Source organism: Gymnodraco acuticeps, unplaced genomic scaffold, assembly GCF_902827175.1.
Source record: "Gymnodraco acuticeps unplaced genomic scaffold, fGymAcu1.1, whole genome shotgun sequence".
Classification (NCBI taxonomy): domain Eukaryota; kingdom Metazoa; phylum Chordata; class Actinopteri; order Perciformes; family Bathydraconidae; genus Gymnodraco; species Gymnodraco acuticeps.
This window is the reverse complement of record NW_022991403.1, coordinates 218,418-235,362: the sequence shown is the minus strand read 5'-3', so window position 1 is coordinate 235,362 and position 16,945 is coordinate 218,418. Positions and strand designations below refer to the sequence as shown.

General features: G+C 43.8%; 1 protein-coding gene across 1 annotated transcript in view; it reads right to left on the bottom strand.

Moving 5' to 3' along the window:
* znrf1 (zinc and ring finger 1) overlaps nucleotides 1-13,284 on the bottom strand; it is a 138,531-nt gene extending 125,247 nt beyond the window's left edge. Inside the window, exon 1 of the mRNA XM_034195737.1 lies at nucleotides 12,178-13,284. Coding sequence (XP_034051628.1) covers nucleotides 12,178-12,568 — 391 coding nt within the window. The 5' untranslated portion in view covers nucleotides 12,569-13,284. The remainder of the gene's footprint in view (nucleotides 1-12,177) is intronic.
* Between the last annotated feature and the right edge of the window lie 3,661 nt (nucleotides 13,285-16,945).

Genomic DNA, 16,945 nt, shown 5'->3' with positions numbered 1-16,945 from the left:
AAAGAAGAAGAAGAAGAAGAAGAAGAAGAAGAAGAAGAAGAAGAAGAAGGGTGGAGAGTAAATTAAGCAGCAAGCTTTTGCAGTCTAGGTAAATATACAAAACTTGATATGAATTTGACTCGTTCCAGTGTTGTCGAGCCTCCTTATAAAAGGTTGAATGAATATGAATGATCTTATGCAGCAAGTGTGGGCTCCTTCCTTGTTGGGTTTGCTGGGAAATGCATGCTTTGAATAAGCTTGATGAGGGTCTTTCTCTGTAATATGACCACATATCTGTCAGTTCAAAAGCTATTTGGCCGGTTTGAATGCAGCTGCCCAAGTCAGAGGTTTTGCAGTGACGACATTCAGGCGCTGTCCATAGCAACAGCTACCACGGCGACCTTCGCTGCACGTTATTGGTCAGCCCGTCGCAATTACAGTACATATTTCTCGACATGCAGCCTCAAGACAAATGCAACCTTTGATGCACTGTATACCTTTTAAATAAGGTCCAAAGAGTGGAAACAAAAATCTTCTCCAGACTGTCAGCCTCTTTCTCTCCCTCCCTCTCTTTTCTTCCTGACCTCATTCCCTGCTTCTTCTTCTTCTGCAAGTGCGTGTGTAAATAACATTTGTGTGTGCGACATAAGTCAGCCGAGGAGGGAATAGTGAGGTTGAGGCGACATTTGCAAAGGTGAGGGGAGTGTGTGTTTGGTGTGTTTTTGTGTGAGGGCTTGTGCGTATCTGTCTCGAAAAACAGCAGTGATGGGCGGCTGTGTGGTTGTCACAGCAACAAAAACCCATCTCACTGTCTCTCCTTCATTCCCCATTCTCTCTTTCTGCCCTTGTGTGTATGCAGGATGTGTGTGTGTGTGTGTCCTCATATGCCTCGTCTGTATGTGCACCGAGTTAAGGGAGGAGAGAGATGAGGAGTGTGTGTGTGTGTGTGTGTGTGAGAGTGAGAGAGAGAGAGAGAGAGAGAGAGAGGCAGAGGACACTGAAATAAATTGCAGTGCTGACCTATATTCTTGAATCCCGAAACCAGTTCACAGATGTTCCCCCGATCCTTCTTTTTCAAAGTGAAATCCAGCCACAACACGACGGTGTGTGTTCAGCCGCTCTGACGCCGTGTTTTTATTTGTTTTTGTGTGCTGCAGCAGTGTGTGTGTGTGTGTGTGTGTGTGTATGTGTGTGTGTGTGTGTGTGTGTGTGTGTGTGTGTGTGTGTGTGTGTGTGTGTGTGTGTGTGTGTGTGTGTGTGTGTGTGTGTGTGTGTGTGAGGATCTGTGCTTAAGGAAGCCCTGTAATGATTTTTGCCCTGACATGTCAATAATCTGTATCTGATAGGATGGTTCCCTTTATTCCTCCAAGTCCTGAACCTGATGATTCAGGCAGAGGAGGAGCAGCAGAGAGTTATTTCAGGCCAAAGACCTTTAATCATTCTGTCTGTAGCAAAGGGAACTGGGATGTTTGTCCTTACGCTCATCCAGTAGGACATACAGCAGATATACTGTATATATATACTTTATTAAAGCTGTCAACTTTAACGTGTTAATGTCGCAAAAAAAAAAAAAAACCTAAACAAATATTTCTTTATTTTATGAAACGCCTCCATTGGACTCCTTTGTTTACTTCAGTAATGTAGTGACATCACTATAACATCCACGCTTCTATTGGCTAGCACTCCAACACATTGTACGTGATAGGCCAAGAGGCGGGACATCTCTTAGCGGTTGACCAATCACAACCGAGTCGGTCAGCTAACCAATCAGAGCAGACTGAGCTCTGGTTTCAGACAGAGGGTGAAAAGAGGTGCTGCAGCACAGGCAGTATGACATTAAAGCACGGAGACATGTCGAGGCACTAAATCAGGGGTCTCCAACCTTTTTCGGATGAGAGCTACTTTCAACAAATAAAACAAGTTGTGAGCTCCTCTTTTTTCTTTTTTTCTTTTTTTTTTTGCAGTGTATATATTTATCACATTGTAACATTATTATATGCTGACCTTTAACCTCTGTGTGCTGTTTGGGTCTGTGGGACCCGTTTGCAGTGTTTACTAAAAGAACATGTATGCAATTTAATTATTTTAACCTGCTTTATTTGGGGGTGGACCTCACATCCTCTAGGGGGGGACCTCACCTCCTCTAGGGGGGGGACCTCACCTCCTCTAGGGGGGGGACCTCACCTCCTCTAGGGGGGGACCTCACCTCCTCTAGGGGGGGACCTCACATCCTCTAGGGAGGGACCTCACCTCCTCTAGGGGGGGGACCTCACCTCCTCTAGGGGGGGCCTCACCTCCTCTAGTCTAAATGTTTAAGTGAAAAGCATCAATCTGGTGCACTTTGAGCACAACATGAATGTATGGATACAGCTCTCAACACTCAGATGAAAGGGAGCTGTATACTTTTCAATAATCCAAACATCTTTAGAATATGATCACAACCAATAACAAATCATTTAAACATTTGTATTCTTATCTTATGTTACCTATAGTTAGTATTCCTTCTTTTTATTTATGCATATTTTACTAATCACTCCCCTTGTAAACTGTATTTTGTGTTACTGTCCTATAGAACAATAATAATAAACATATTTGTAAAGTGGGGGACGCAAACGGGATTTCGAAAAGTGGGGGGGACATGTCTCCCCTGTCCCCAGTGGAAATTACGCCATGCGTGTGTGTGCATCAAGTGCAATAAATATATATGCAAGTTGCAACACACAGAGTAAAACTGCCCCTCATGTGCTGTATAGGCTGGCACGACTAGGCTGTTCAATGGGGCTGATGTGTTGTGTAGATTCTGCCAGAAGGGAAATCACGGTCAAACTCCTTATGAAGTGGTGAGGTGCCACATTGCTTTTCTTCCCGACTGCAACGCTGGTCCCGCAAATTAAGCAAGAACGTGATTGGTCGATATTCATTGTGGGGGGTGGGGGGGTGTTAGATAGATATAGAGTTGTAGTAAGTAGATAGAGTTCGCTATGATGTAGGTTTCGTTCATGCATAGGGTAGATTATTTTAATTACCTTTCCTTTTTTTTGGTTTATATCTTTTACATTTTGGATTTGTTTGGCGAGCTACTTATTGAGGGCTTGCGAGCTACCGGTAGCTCGTGATCGACGTGTTGGAGACCCCTGCACTAAATACTGTTATGAACCTGTACATGAGTATAGGAGGGCCCCTTTAAGTTTGATCCCAAGTTTCTCCTGTAATTCCATCGCGGATGATTACCATTAATCCCATGGCAGTAAAAAAACAAAGAAAGCGGAGGAATCGTCAAAAGCTTCATCTAATGCACCAACTGTAGACCACTGGACGTCAGTAAGAACCATCCCTACCTCTGTAACGGAACACCTGATCCATCACTAATGTTCTGGTTCTCTAGGTGAGGTGGAAACAGAGTGAGCATTTACAACATGTTTTATGGGAATGTGACAGTGTCCTGTCTGTCCCGTTACATCTGTTAAAGAGGAGTGGGGACGCTTCAGAGAGAAACTAGTGTAGTTTCTCTTTGCAGTAGTAGAGCCGATGCTCTGTTTTGAATATTTTCAGTGTGTGGCCGGAGGTGAATTAACATTTATGCACACTTTTATGCTCGCTCAGGTCTCATTGTCAATCTCTTCGCCCAATTTGGTCTCTCTACAGAAATGCACACGTGTTATGTCTTTGTAAATGTGTTGATGTTTTCAGAACCAAATAAAATAGATAAAAGAGAAGGGAACTGGCCAATAACTTCATAAAACGTTTAAAGATTAAAATGACAGCAAACCTTTACATTAAAGGTCACCTATCGTGCTATTTTTAGGCAATAGCATAGGTCTCAGATATATACAAATATATAAAAAACATGTCTATGAAGTGTTTTGCTCAAAATACCAAACAGATCCCCCGTTTTAGCCATGCCTCATATCCCTCTAATTTACCCCTGTGACTAAAGCGATGATTCGGGGTATAAAGCTTTAAAAAAAAGAAATTGAAAATAAAAGAAAAAAGAAGGGGCGGAGCTTATGCCTGCTCATGCGGACCCGGCAGATACTGTCTAAATGCTGCGGGGATGAAACGCCAAAACCACCTCAAGGATTATTTCATTATGGAGCTCGAATGCTTATTCTCTTGCCGGTTATACCACAAGGTGAGTTCCTTTTTATATTCTGCTTTTTTACACATATTCTCTCCATTACTTGTCACTTGTTATACGCTTTTATCCAAAGCGACTTACATACTCAATAGTGTGGCTAATCCCCACAGGAGCAATTTCGGGTGAAGTGTCTCAGGGACACAACGACATGCTGACTGCAGTGGGGTTTGAACCTGTGCAACCCTGATCCGAACACCAACGCACAGTCCACTACACCACACGCCACCCTCCAGTACAGCTTAGCTCTGAGTGCTAGCGATGCTTGCTAATGCAAACAGATCACCAACGGAGACGAGGCGGCGTACAGAGAGGAGGTCGGAAACCTGACATCTTGGTGCCAGGATAACAACCATCTCCACGTCAGCAAAACCAAGGAGCTGATTGTGGATTACAGGAAGCAGCAGAGAGAGGGTCGCGCCACCATCACCATCAATGGGACTACGGTGGAGAGAGTCAGCAGCTTCAGGTTCTTCAGTGTCCACATCACTGAGGACCTGACATGGACTCATCACTGAGGACCTGACATGGACTCTTCACACCAACACCATCACCAAAAAAGCTAGACAGTGGCTCTTCTTCCTCCGCAGGCTGAGGAGGTTCAACATGGACTCCAGGATACTCTGCAACTTCTACAGGTGCACCATAGAGAGGATCCTGACCTTCTACAGGAGCACCATAGAGAGCATCCTGACCTTTTACAGGTGCACCATACAGAGGATCCTGACCTTCTACAGGTGCACCATAGAGAGCATCCTGACCTTCTACAGGTGCACCATAGAGAGTATCCTGACCTTCTACAGGAGCACCATAGAGAGGATCCTGACCTTCTACAGGAGCACCATAGAGAGTATCCTGACCTTCTACAGGAGCACCATATCAGAGGATCCTGACCTTCTACAGGTGCACCATAGAGAGCATCCTGACCTTCTACAGGTGCACCATAGAGAGGATCCTGACCTTCTACAGGTGCACCATAGAGAGGATCCTGACCTTCTACAGGTGCACCGTAGAGAGCATCCTGACCTTCTACAGGTGCACCGTAGAGAGGATCCTGACCTTCTACAGGTGCACCGTAGAGAGGATCCTGACCTTCTACAGGTGCACCGTAGAGAGGATCCTGACCTTCTACAGGTGCACCGTAGAGAGGATCCTGACTGGCTGCATCACGGCCTGGTACGGCAGCTGCACCGCCCTCAACCGTAAGGCTCTACAGAGGGTGGTTAAAACTGCACAGCACATCACCAGGACGGAGCTGCCATCCATGGAGGACATCTACTCCCAGCGGCTCAGGAAGAAAGCCCTCAGGATTATCAAAGACCCCCATCACCCCAGCCACAAACTGTTCAGTCTGCTGCCGTCTGGCAGGCGTTACCGTAGCATCCGGACTAAAACCACCAGACTCAGGGAAAATGTTATCCCACAGGCCATAAGACTATTAAACACCTGAACTAAGAACTTCCATAACATTCACCTTTTTGCAACTTACAAATTATGTATCACTTGTATATAGAGTCTTATGGCACTACTTCTATTCTATTCTATTTTATTGTATGTATTTGCACTATTGTATCTGTTTTGTTGTGTTGCACTGTTTGAGGAGCCTGGGACCTAAGATTTTCATCGACATAACTACACTGTAGCTATGTACGAATGTCAATAAAAGCCTTGAATCTTGAAAAAAAACTTTTTGAGTAAGCTCATGAACTCTAGCCATGATGCTACTGTCATTGGACTGCTCTTCCTCCCTGACAGGTCTGATTCACACAGAGGCAGTGGTATGGTATCTCAGCAGAGATATAGTGTGATAGAGACAGGACCCAAAATAAAGCTGTAGTAAAAACAAGAATTAAAGCTAAATCCTCAACCTCGACAAGCCGCAGCCATTTAATGCGCCCCGGCAAGGATGGTTTGACCTCTACCTGCACCGGACGGAAGATGGATGAGAGGAGGAGGCAACCTGACTGTGTGTGTCTGTGTTTGTGTTGTGTTGTGGTGTGTGTGTGTGTGTGTGTGTGGCCTAGCATTACTATACTTGTGGGGACCTACATCTGTTTTCACAGTCACGTGTGGGGACTCGCCTCACTTATGGGGACAAAATGGAGGTCCCCATGAGGGGCATCATTAATTTTAGGGTGAAGACTTGGTTTAGGGTAAGGTTAAGGGTTAGGGTTAGGCATGTGTTGGTTATGGTTAAGGTTAGGATAAGTCTCCAGGAGATGCATGTAAGTCAATGTAATGTCCCCTGAAGTGATGTATACATGGTATGTGTGTGTGTCAGGGTAGGATTTTCACCGGCGGCCTCGGTCTGGCCGTGAAGCCCCGAAAATAATTGTAGGTCCTACGGCCACCATGGCATGTGTGCCCCTCATACGGCCCGTCCACACAGCAGCGTGCGTTGGCGCTTGCCAGCAGGCGTGTCTGAAACTCGACCAACAACCAATCACATGAATCTCCCGCCCCTGACACACAAGCAGCGGTTTGATTGGCTAGAGCTTGTACTGGCATATGATTCGATTGGCTGACGCTTCTGCCGAGGCGTCAAAAGTTGAACATTGCTCAACTTTTGCAGTGAGCCACGCCAGCAACGCTCCGCGTCGCTTCCCACGATGCAGTTCGGTGCAAAGTGACGTCACCCCATTCAAAGTGAATGGTGAAGCGTCAACGCACGCCGCTGTGTGAACGGGCCGATACTGTTAAAATCTCGAAGTTGCTTTAAAAGCGTCAGTACAGTGGTTTCTGAACTGCATTATGCTGCGTTCACAACGGACGCGATGCGAATATACTCATCGCTCTAACCGCTGAAGGTTCACCGCAGCTTTCAGCTGTGTTTACTCCTGTCATTCAAACAGGATGCGCTGGAGAGGGGGCGGGGCTTATATCCATGTAAATATAGGTTAATAATAACGAAAATACTGATAACGGTTAGTAAAAACCATGCTTTGACAAGTGTGCAGACAAGACGGCAGGCGAAACACTTTTAAAATGCGTGTTCTCTGAATGGAGCGATCTCCATTCGATCAGATCAGGCTAAACTAACCTGTGTCTGCTCCGTCCAAACTCACAACCACGTCCTAAAGACAGAATTAAAGCAGCGACTGTATTCGCCACGACACAGACAGTCTGTGGTTTGTACATGTTTAACTTTTGTCTAGTTTCTGAACAGATATGAGGAGCTGTGAGGAGTTGATTAAAGAGACTCTCACACACACACACACACACACACTTTCTGTTTCTTCTGCTCTGAAATGGAATATATTTGTTACATATTAATATCATTTTAGATTTTTTGATTTGATTTTCGATTTGTGAATAGGAGAAGTAGTAGATGTAAAAAATACCAAACACTAATTATTCAAAGTAGTGTATTTAATTTGATATACGGTAATACTAAGGAGGCCTATATGATGATATAATGCTTGACATTATTGATATTAAAAAAGTGATTTGTGTGTTTTTCTTATCAGAAAGTGAAGTTATTTATTCGTAAGCTCCAAATCCAAATGTTTCCCTCAATGGCCTTTGTGCCCTGAAAAAATGTGTGACACCAAAGGCGTGTGTGTGTGTGTGTGTGTGTGTGTGTGTGTGTGTGTGTGTGTGTGTGTGTGTGTGTGTGTGTGTGTGTGTGTGTGTGTGTGTGTGTGTGTGTGTGTGTGTGTGTGTGTGTGTGTGTGTGTGTGTGTGTGTGTGTGTGTGTGTGTGTGTGTGTGTGTGTGTGTGTGTGAGTGAGAGAGGAAGCAAGGATCAAGGTGAGGCCATGTGAGGCTACATTACAAACGCAATTGCAGGATTCTTACTGGTTTATGTTGTGATTAACATTAACCTTCTAAATGCATCTCTGAGTGGATGACCGTTAACACACACACACATATTTATGTATCACCACTGGCCTTTGTCTTGATATTTAAAAAGCAACAATCTGTTTTTATGTTTTTCTTCCATGGGAAGATAATTTTGAGTTTTGTAAACACACACACACACCAACGTCCCAAGGGCAAACAGTGTGAGAGGCACCTGCGGCCTGTCTGATTAACAGCCATTACATAGAGAGGCTAAAGTGTTTTCAGAACAGCAGCGTCAAGTGTCTTCTGAGAATCCATCTAAGACTGATAAGTGTGTGTGTGTGTGTGTGTGTGTGTGTGTGTGTGTGTGTGTGTGTGTGTGTGTGTGTGACTACATGTCAACCATAGTCTCTCCTTAAATTATCAGCAACTGCTTTGTGATGATAGAATTTGATGGTCAAGGTCTAATGACACGCACTCGTCATTTAAAAAAATACCTTTTTCTCAACATGGATTCTGGTAAACATGGCCCATTACCTGTGACATGCTGGAGCAGCAACATTCCTGTCATAAGAAATTATGAACTTTTTGTATGTCAGTAACACTACACAGCAAACTTGAAAAGAACAAGTATTCAAACTACATAGTACCATGTTATTGACAGGCCATACCAGTGGTGGCTGCTTTTTGGTGGTGCATAATGCCTAACAAATGTTAAATTACAAAAGGGCAACTCATGTGACACATATGATAGTGAGGCTGGTCTGTGGAGTGGGATACTCTTTGTAATCCAGCCTTGGTCCTCATGGATATTAATGGATTCACTTTGTTTTTAGAGATAAACATTATACTGTGTACATTTCATAACAACACATATTCCCTGAATGCATTATTTATCTCCCTTACTTAAAGTAAGACAGTCTTTGGAAAAAAATAGTTTATCAATCAGATATCATTTACCAGGTTTGAACTAAATCATGTAGTTAACAATAATCAACAATACCTTCTGGTTTTCATTTGAGTGGAAACTGTTGTATGACTTAAGTAAAATATCATACCATCATTCACCTGCAGCCTCGCATCATTTTGTTAATAGGTCAATAAATGAATCTTTCCTGAATCTTCCTTGTCTTCTGCAACATCCGAACATTCTATGACCCAATCGAATGCAAAGGCAAGAAAACACCTCACATAAAAACAGCTGTCGTGGTTGTTGGCAGTCTCCATCTTATTTGTTTTTTCAACAAAGAAGAGTTAAGTACAACCGAGAGCTAAACAAGATATTTCTTCTCAAGCAAAATGTCACAGTTAACTTTTACAGTGTATAGACACACTTTTTTAAAAAGGGCAATATGTTCTTATACAAAAACAAGAACAAGACCTAAACTGGACAACCCTGGCCTGCGGTACCGATCTGTCAATCACATAGAAGCCTCGCTTAAAAGCTTTATCGTCTTTAAATCGGGGCTACTAAATGGAACATCATGTACAAAATGAACATCATGCTGAATTCAGGAATATATAGCGATTAAAGCAGATGATGTGCACAATGTTTAAGTCAAGTGGGAGGTATAGGGTAACTCTCTCATAGACTTCTATTCAACCTGAGTTCTTTTTGCAATTAGTCGCCCCCTGCTGGCCTTTGAAATAATGCAGGTTCAAGGCACTTGCTACAGCTAAAATTGAACTAGGATGAGTTTCGTTGGCCACAGTGGTTTCTCTAAAATAAATACTAATCCTTGATTTTTTTTAAACATCGCAGGTTTCCAGAAAAGATCTCATTCACCTCCAGAAACCCCCTGAGAGAGTAACCTTTCTGCTGGAAGGAAAGGTCATGTTAACCCGGTTGGAGCAGAGGTCTGAGGATGAAAAGGGGCAGAACTGCTTTATAAGAGCATCAGTCTTTTTATTAGAGCATTACATATTTGACATTTTGGTCTGAGCAGCCTCTGTCTGATAATTTCGTTTATCGGGTTATTTGCCTCCACCCTTGACTGCACACATTCCAATACTAAAAAAAAGAATAACAGTTTGAATGCGCCGATGTTGACTGACACAGGAAGAGTATTGTCAGTCACATCTCAGATGGTCAAGTTCTCGACCCAACACGTGTTACTCATCCTGATGGGCTGTCTATCGGTTGTATGTGATCTTTCCTGGCTGAGGTGTGAGGCATCCATCACCAACAAGCCTCCAGCGCCAAAATCCACATCAGTTTTTTAAATAAACGTGCATGCCTCCATTATAGTCTAGTTGCCAGCCGAGTGAACACAAACATGTTGAGTGACCCAAGGTTTTATGTTAGAAATGTATAGTACGGGTCCCCAGCACATAGAAACTACAGGATGCTAACTGTTGGGCAATTTGCACAATTAGCATGAGTTGCATTCATTAACATTCATTAGCAATGCAGACAATATATACACAAATGCATGGACAATTTTGGTCCGATATTTGAGGTATATTGAGGATGTTAAATCAATTTCTGACATTTTTAGGAATACAAAATCACATTTTGAGTCCCCTAAAATATTCAAACGTCAAAATCTAAATCAGCCATTTTTGTTCCTGAAAATGTCAGAAATTGACTCAACATCCACAATATCGTCCGAAATCACTCTAAAATGTTCCAAATTGGCCAAGTCATTTTCAGCTATTGTCTGCACATGCAACTTTTGTCTGTAATGCAACTTTTAATGCAAGTTAGCATCCTCCAGTTTCTGTGTGCTTGGGACCCATACTTTTTCTAACTTAAAACGTTGGTGTACTCAACATGTTTGCCTTCACTATAACACTCTATGAGCTGGCAAACAATATTAACATATGCGATGACTTCCTGCAATGTGGCGGCCAGTAGCCTCACCTCTTTAGCCCCAACAAGCTAGCTGCTGACCACACCCTTAGGAAAAAAGAAAATGGTCCACTTTCCCACAATTCCACCACACACAATTTGATTTATTGCTGCATTTGTACATTACCAATTTCATACAGGCCTCTCTTTTGTCAGCTTGCACAATTTTTTCGAGCTTTAGTTGATCCCCACCACCTTTCCTGCTCTCCTCCCACTGATATGAAGTCATCAGGGTCGCTATGACTATGATGTAGTCAGGGGAAAACAGCTGAGATGTTGATGTCCAACTTTCTATTTTTCTCCTGCTGTGAGTCGGGCAGGGCTTTGGTAATGAGAGCCTGGGGACCTTGCTATGCTGTGTGTGTGTGTGTGTGTGTGTGTGTGTGTGTGTGTGTGTGTGTGTGTGTGTGTGTGTGTGTGTGTGTGTGTGTGTGTGTGTGTGTGGTGTGTGTGTGTGTGTGTGTGGTGTGTGTGTGCGTGTGCTGTGTGTGTGTGGTGTGTGTGTGTGGGTGTGTGTGAGTGGGTGTGTGGGTGGGTGTGTGTGTGTGTGTGTGTGTATAATCCTCCTTAAAAAAAAGTGATCACTGAGTGTTTCTGAAAGGAAACCAGTTGTTGCCATGTTGTTATCGATGTGTCTATAAGAGTTTGTGTGTACAGGTTGTAAAGTGAGTGCTAAGCCGATGATAAGCATGAACGCCCCCAAACCCTTTATCCTCTCCCTCCTTCCCTCCTTCCTTTTCCTTCCCTGCCTCACCTTCCTCCATCCCTTATCTTTCCTTGTTTCCCCTCCTCCCGTTCTCCTCTCTTATCGCCGGGCTAATTGACTCAGCCAGATTTGGCAACAGGCGTATTAGTGTCATTTCGCACAAGGAGTGACCTATGCAGAAAGTGCAGCGTGACAAGACCTGCAATGCAATGATCGCTAAATCCAATTTCCCATACATGCAAACGACATAGGCCTATAGTTTCCCTCAATGTATCTAATTACCTTTAACAACTTTTCTCTGAGTGGTGGACCAGAATTTATCAACATTGTGTGTGTTTTTTTAAAAGAATGTTTAGAATTCAGATTCAGAGCAAGTCAAATATAAAGTGTTAAGAAGCTGAATTATTTCCAAAAACAGGGCAGGAACCTGAGGGAAACATATGTTGTTACAAGGGTCTGCTTATATTTAGGCCTAAAGCTAAAACAAATTGTAAATCTGCTGTGTTTCTCTCTCTCTTAGCATCCTCAGACTGGTCTGAACTTCTCTACACAGCCATGCAATTTAATGACACTGCAAAGGTGTCCTTCCTCCCGCAGGTAAAGAAGGTGTGCGTGAGTCAAGGTGTCGGAGTGATTTGTGTGAGGATTTCTGCGATGATTAATCCTCCAGCGTCACTAAAAGTATGCGTGTGTGCGCGTGCGTGTGTGCAGAGCTCACGCTTACCGCTGTGCGCGCTGAACCAGCGGGGCGCGATGTGCAGGGGCAAGGTGTCAGCCAGCGACCCCCGGGAACCCAGATAGAGCACCCCCTCCGTGTGGTGCCCTCCCCCAGTGTCCTGGTAGCCGGTACCGTGGAGGGCGGCGGTAGTGCCCCTTGACCCCCCCACGGCTCTGTCCGAGTCTGTCCCTCTGGGGGTGTAGAAGCCGAAGGGCATGGCGGGGCTGTGGTCGATGCCCATCCCGGCCACGGAGCTCACCGAGCGACTGCGTAGGCCCATGGGGCCGCTAGGCCGGTAGTGGCCGAAGTGGGCCGAGGGTGGCACTGCGCTGTCATCTGTAGAGACACCGGGGAAAGCACCCCGGGGCCGGCCCGCCGTGCTTTGCTTTCCTCCCATCCAAAGCAGGAAATAGGTGGGTTCTGTTCGGAAACAGGAGGGGGCTCGGCTCGATCCGCACAGGGTCGAGAGAGCCGAAACAGGCTGTCGCCCCCCTCCCCTCGCTCCTGTCTGTCTCTCGGCCTGCTGTCTGTCTGTCTGTCTGTCTGTCTGTCTGTCTGTCTGTCTGTCCTTGTGTCTCGGCAGCAGGCTCGTCAGCTCTGACTCTCTGCAGACGCAACAGCCCGCTCCGCTGCCGAGCGGAACATGAGCCCGCCCCGAAGTCTGGATTCAGCTCACCCGCAGACACAACCGGGGGATGTCTGAGGAGCCGAGTGAAGCCGATAGTCCTGAATGACACAACGATGTTACAGCTCACTCCCTCGCTGTCCCAGGTGGTTAGCACGGCGGTATCATCGCAGGCGGGACGCGGCAGCAACACGTTTATCCCGCCCGGCCGGGAGCACAGCAGCGCCGCAGTGTTCGCTCCTCTGCTCCCGCCTCATCTGATCTCAGACATCGTGACAACTGTTGCTGCCTGTCTGACCGACGACAGTCTGCCTTTGAAAAAAAAAACAATGACGTCTGGTCCGTGATGTCTGTCCGGTGTTGTCCGAACAGCTGTCGCTTTTTCTCGCGGGGATCGGGTCACAGTGAAGCCGCTCCCCTGCGCTCACATCGGCCCTCCGCTGCTCTCCGCTCCGCCGCCGCTGCTTCTGCTGCTGCTGGCCAGACAATGGAGGCGCTCAGTGCGCAAGCCCGGATCATAAATAGCCTAGAGACAGGATAGGAGACAGTAGGCTGCTGAGAGAAGGCAAATACACTTTGCTTTAATTCACAATCAATAGGGATGTTGACTGCAGTGTGACCTTAAAGTCATCTGAATCATGGGGCATTTATTTTAGGAGGTGACGAGGTGAGGCAGTGGACACACCAGGTAGACCTCTTCTACAGCAATAGCCTACTAGATCCTAAATAGTTTTGACTTTATTTATGTTAGTAAGAGCAAGACTATAAGCAAAACAATATATAGCTCTAAAAACAGATGTCCATCTGCATATCCAATTTTACAATATTCGTTATGGAATTGGAAATATTTGAAGGGCAAGGAAATCCCCTCTGAGTTTGTATATATATATTTTTTTTATTCTTTATTTGGGGTCACATTATAATACAATTACAGTTTTTCAAATCATATATTTTTAGAGACCCGAAAGTGACAAATGAAATAGCAAACAAAATTAGCCAAAATAAAATAAAAACGAAAAAGTTTACAGGGGTTGTTTGAAATAACAAATGTCATATGCATATCAACATACATACAATACACACATACATACACATCTATACATATACATTCAATCGGTGTTTAGAAACACAGTCAAACAAGGGATGGTCGTCTTTGGGATATGTAAATTCTCCACTTTTTCCATATTTCTTCAAATGTATTTTCCTGAAGCCTCATTGAGAAGGTGATTATTTCCATAACATAGATTTCATGGATTTTGTTGTACCAGTTGTCAAGAGAAGGGATATCCGCTTTGAGACATTTTCTAGTTATTGCTTTTTTTGCTGCAACAGTAAGAATTCCAAATAATTGTTTTGTTTTGGAGTTTGTGTGGATTGAATGTACGAGCCCATAGAAATTCGTCCCATGGGATTTTTTCCTGTAGTACTATTTCAATTTCTATATGGATCTTTTGCCAAAAAGTTACTATTAAAGGGCAAGCCCAAAAGAAATGTTAGTGATGTGCTAGCTGAGAACCACATTTCCTCCAGCAGCTGGGGGGCCTAATGTGATGACTGAGCAGGGCTGAAAAAGTACCTGCTCAGCATCTTCCAACTAAACATTCTGCAGGTGCCTGAGCTCGAGATCTTCCATTGAAAAGTACAGTAATTTGTCCAGACTTCGTCAGGGATGTTTTTTTTTGTTTCGTTGTCCCATTTGTGTTTTATATAGAAAGTATTTTCCTTTTTAATATCTTGAAGAGCTTGGTAAAGTTTTGAGATTACTTTCATCCCTGTGTCTGATGTGTATGCACTGGTGAAAACTATTAATAAAGGGTTTTCAAGGGCCTTCTGGCTGTCTGACAGGGAAGTATTTAAGTAATGGTGTACCTGTAGAAATCTAAAAAAATCACCGTTATTCAATCCATATCGTTTTTTTAGTGTTAGAAAATCAAACATGGTTCCTTTGCTGAAAAATGTGCAATATGAAGTAAGGCCATGTTTGGCCCAACCTTTACATTTTGTATCTAGCTTGCTCGGGGTGAAATCAAGATCATGTGAGCACCATCTTAATATCTTCATTTCCTCCAGCAAGTCACTCCTGGTAAGGACCCTTAACCATCATTTTAAGGAGAGGTTGATCCAGCGGTTATCTTTTTCCAGTACGTTTTTAACATGTCTTTTATCCCCTAACCTTGCCTTGATTGGTACTCCCCCTGATACATTATTCTCAATGTCTTTCCATCTAGCTCTGTAGTCTGGCTTGCACCAGCAGAACAAGCTTCTTAATTGGGCTGATATAGTCCTTCAAGCAGGGGAGCGCTACTCCTCCCTTGTTTTTTGCTAGTTGAAGAGTACAGAATCTAATCCTTGGTTTCTTCCCTTGCCAAATGTACCTTGATATGGTTTTATCCTTTTCGTTAAACTGCTTGTCTGTGATTTCAATTGGTAGATTCTGGAAAAGGTATAAGAGTCTAGGATGTGAGTTTATTTCTTAACCCTTATGCTGTGTTCGGGTCTCCCGTGACACGTTTCAAGTTAAAAGAATATAATAACTATGCACTAGTTTTTTTGTATCGGAACAAGGCTTCATGATATCATCAACAACAGCTATATAAACACTACAAAACTGATTTTGACAATTTTAGCGAAGTCTGAAGGTCTCTAAAAAAAAAAAGTGTATCATTTGGTGTTCGGGTCTGGGAAGACCCAGCAACATTGTTGTGGGTGACTCTGGGTCAAATTTGGCCCAATCAAGATTGACTTTAGACTTTAGAAGAAAATACATAAAGCTCCTGATCTTGCTCTTCCCACCATACTACCAAGCCCCCAGCCAGCATATAATTGTCCTTACAAGTTATTCACATATTTTCCCACCATATTTGCTAAATTATTGCGATTACTGCACCGTAAAATATTACCATGATTTCACAATATTTAGCTGTAATATTTTACAATAAATGACTGTTTTACCACTTTACAGTCTTTACCTGTAATGTTCACAATATAATACTGTAATTTTGAATTTCACAGTGAAATCAACGCAGGCACGGTTACTTACTGTGAATGTACAGGATAAATGATTACCAGGATTTCACAACATGTTACTGTATTATTTCACAGTAAAATACTGTATTCAGACCATCCTCTGTGATAACACAACACATGAATTGATTTTATTGCTTTTATCGCTCTTGCTTGGCTTTAAATACTAATTTATTTCTTTGGTGCAGGTTTTACTTCAATTGAAAGGGGCACCGCTGCATGTGCCTTAAAATAAACGATGCAACATATAAATCAGGGGTCGGCAACAAGCGGACCTATATTCAATACATTAATAGGGGATTTCAATTTTGACGGGGTGATTCTATTTTAACCGCTGCCGACAGGGGGCGAAAGAGACGAGTGAGCGATACAGGGAGAGAAACACAGAAGAAGAGACGAGAGCGCGGCAGAGAGAAGCGGAGAGGAAAGTGAGTGAAGAGAATAATAATTAGCGATACAGAGAGAGAAGACGGAGAGGAGAGTGAACAGGCGTGTTAGCGGCAGACAGGGAGAGACAAATAATTACACATGGCGCTCTCCAAGAAGAGGAAAGTGGACAGTGAGAACAGAGCTTTTAACCCTGAGTGGACGGACTCATTCATGTTCATCCTGCCCATGGGAGCACAGAACCAGTTTTGTCTCATTTGTTCAGAGACCGTGGCGCTCATTAAAAGTGCCAAAACGCCACTATGAGACAAAAAAAAGTGTTTGACCAAACATTCCCTCTCAAGTCAGAACTGAGGTCACAAAAAATTAGCAGTCTCAGAGCCCGATATGATCAGTCCACCAGGATCAAAATTAAAACTAAATATCGCTCCAGGGCAGGTTAACCGAGGCTAACCAATGAGCACCTGCATGTGTGTATGAGAATGGCCCTGACACCATTTCAGCCCAGATTGAATCTCCTGGCAGGACAAGCTTGAGCTCAATTCTCGCACTGAATTAAAAAAAAGTGAGTGAGGGACTGCAATATAAGAGGGAAAGAAAGAGAAACTTTAAAACTGTTCAATTGTTATGATGTGTAAAGACTGATATTGTTCTGTAATCGGCTGAAACAAGTAATGATGTGAAACGGTTAACAAAGAAAAAGGGACCCTCGAGCTGCTGCTACACTTTATTTATTCA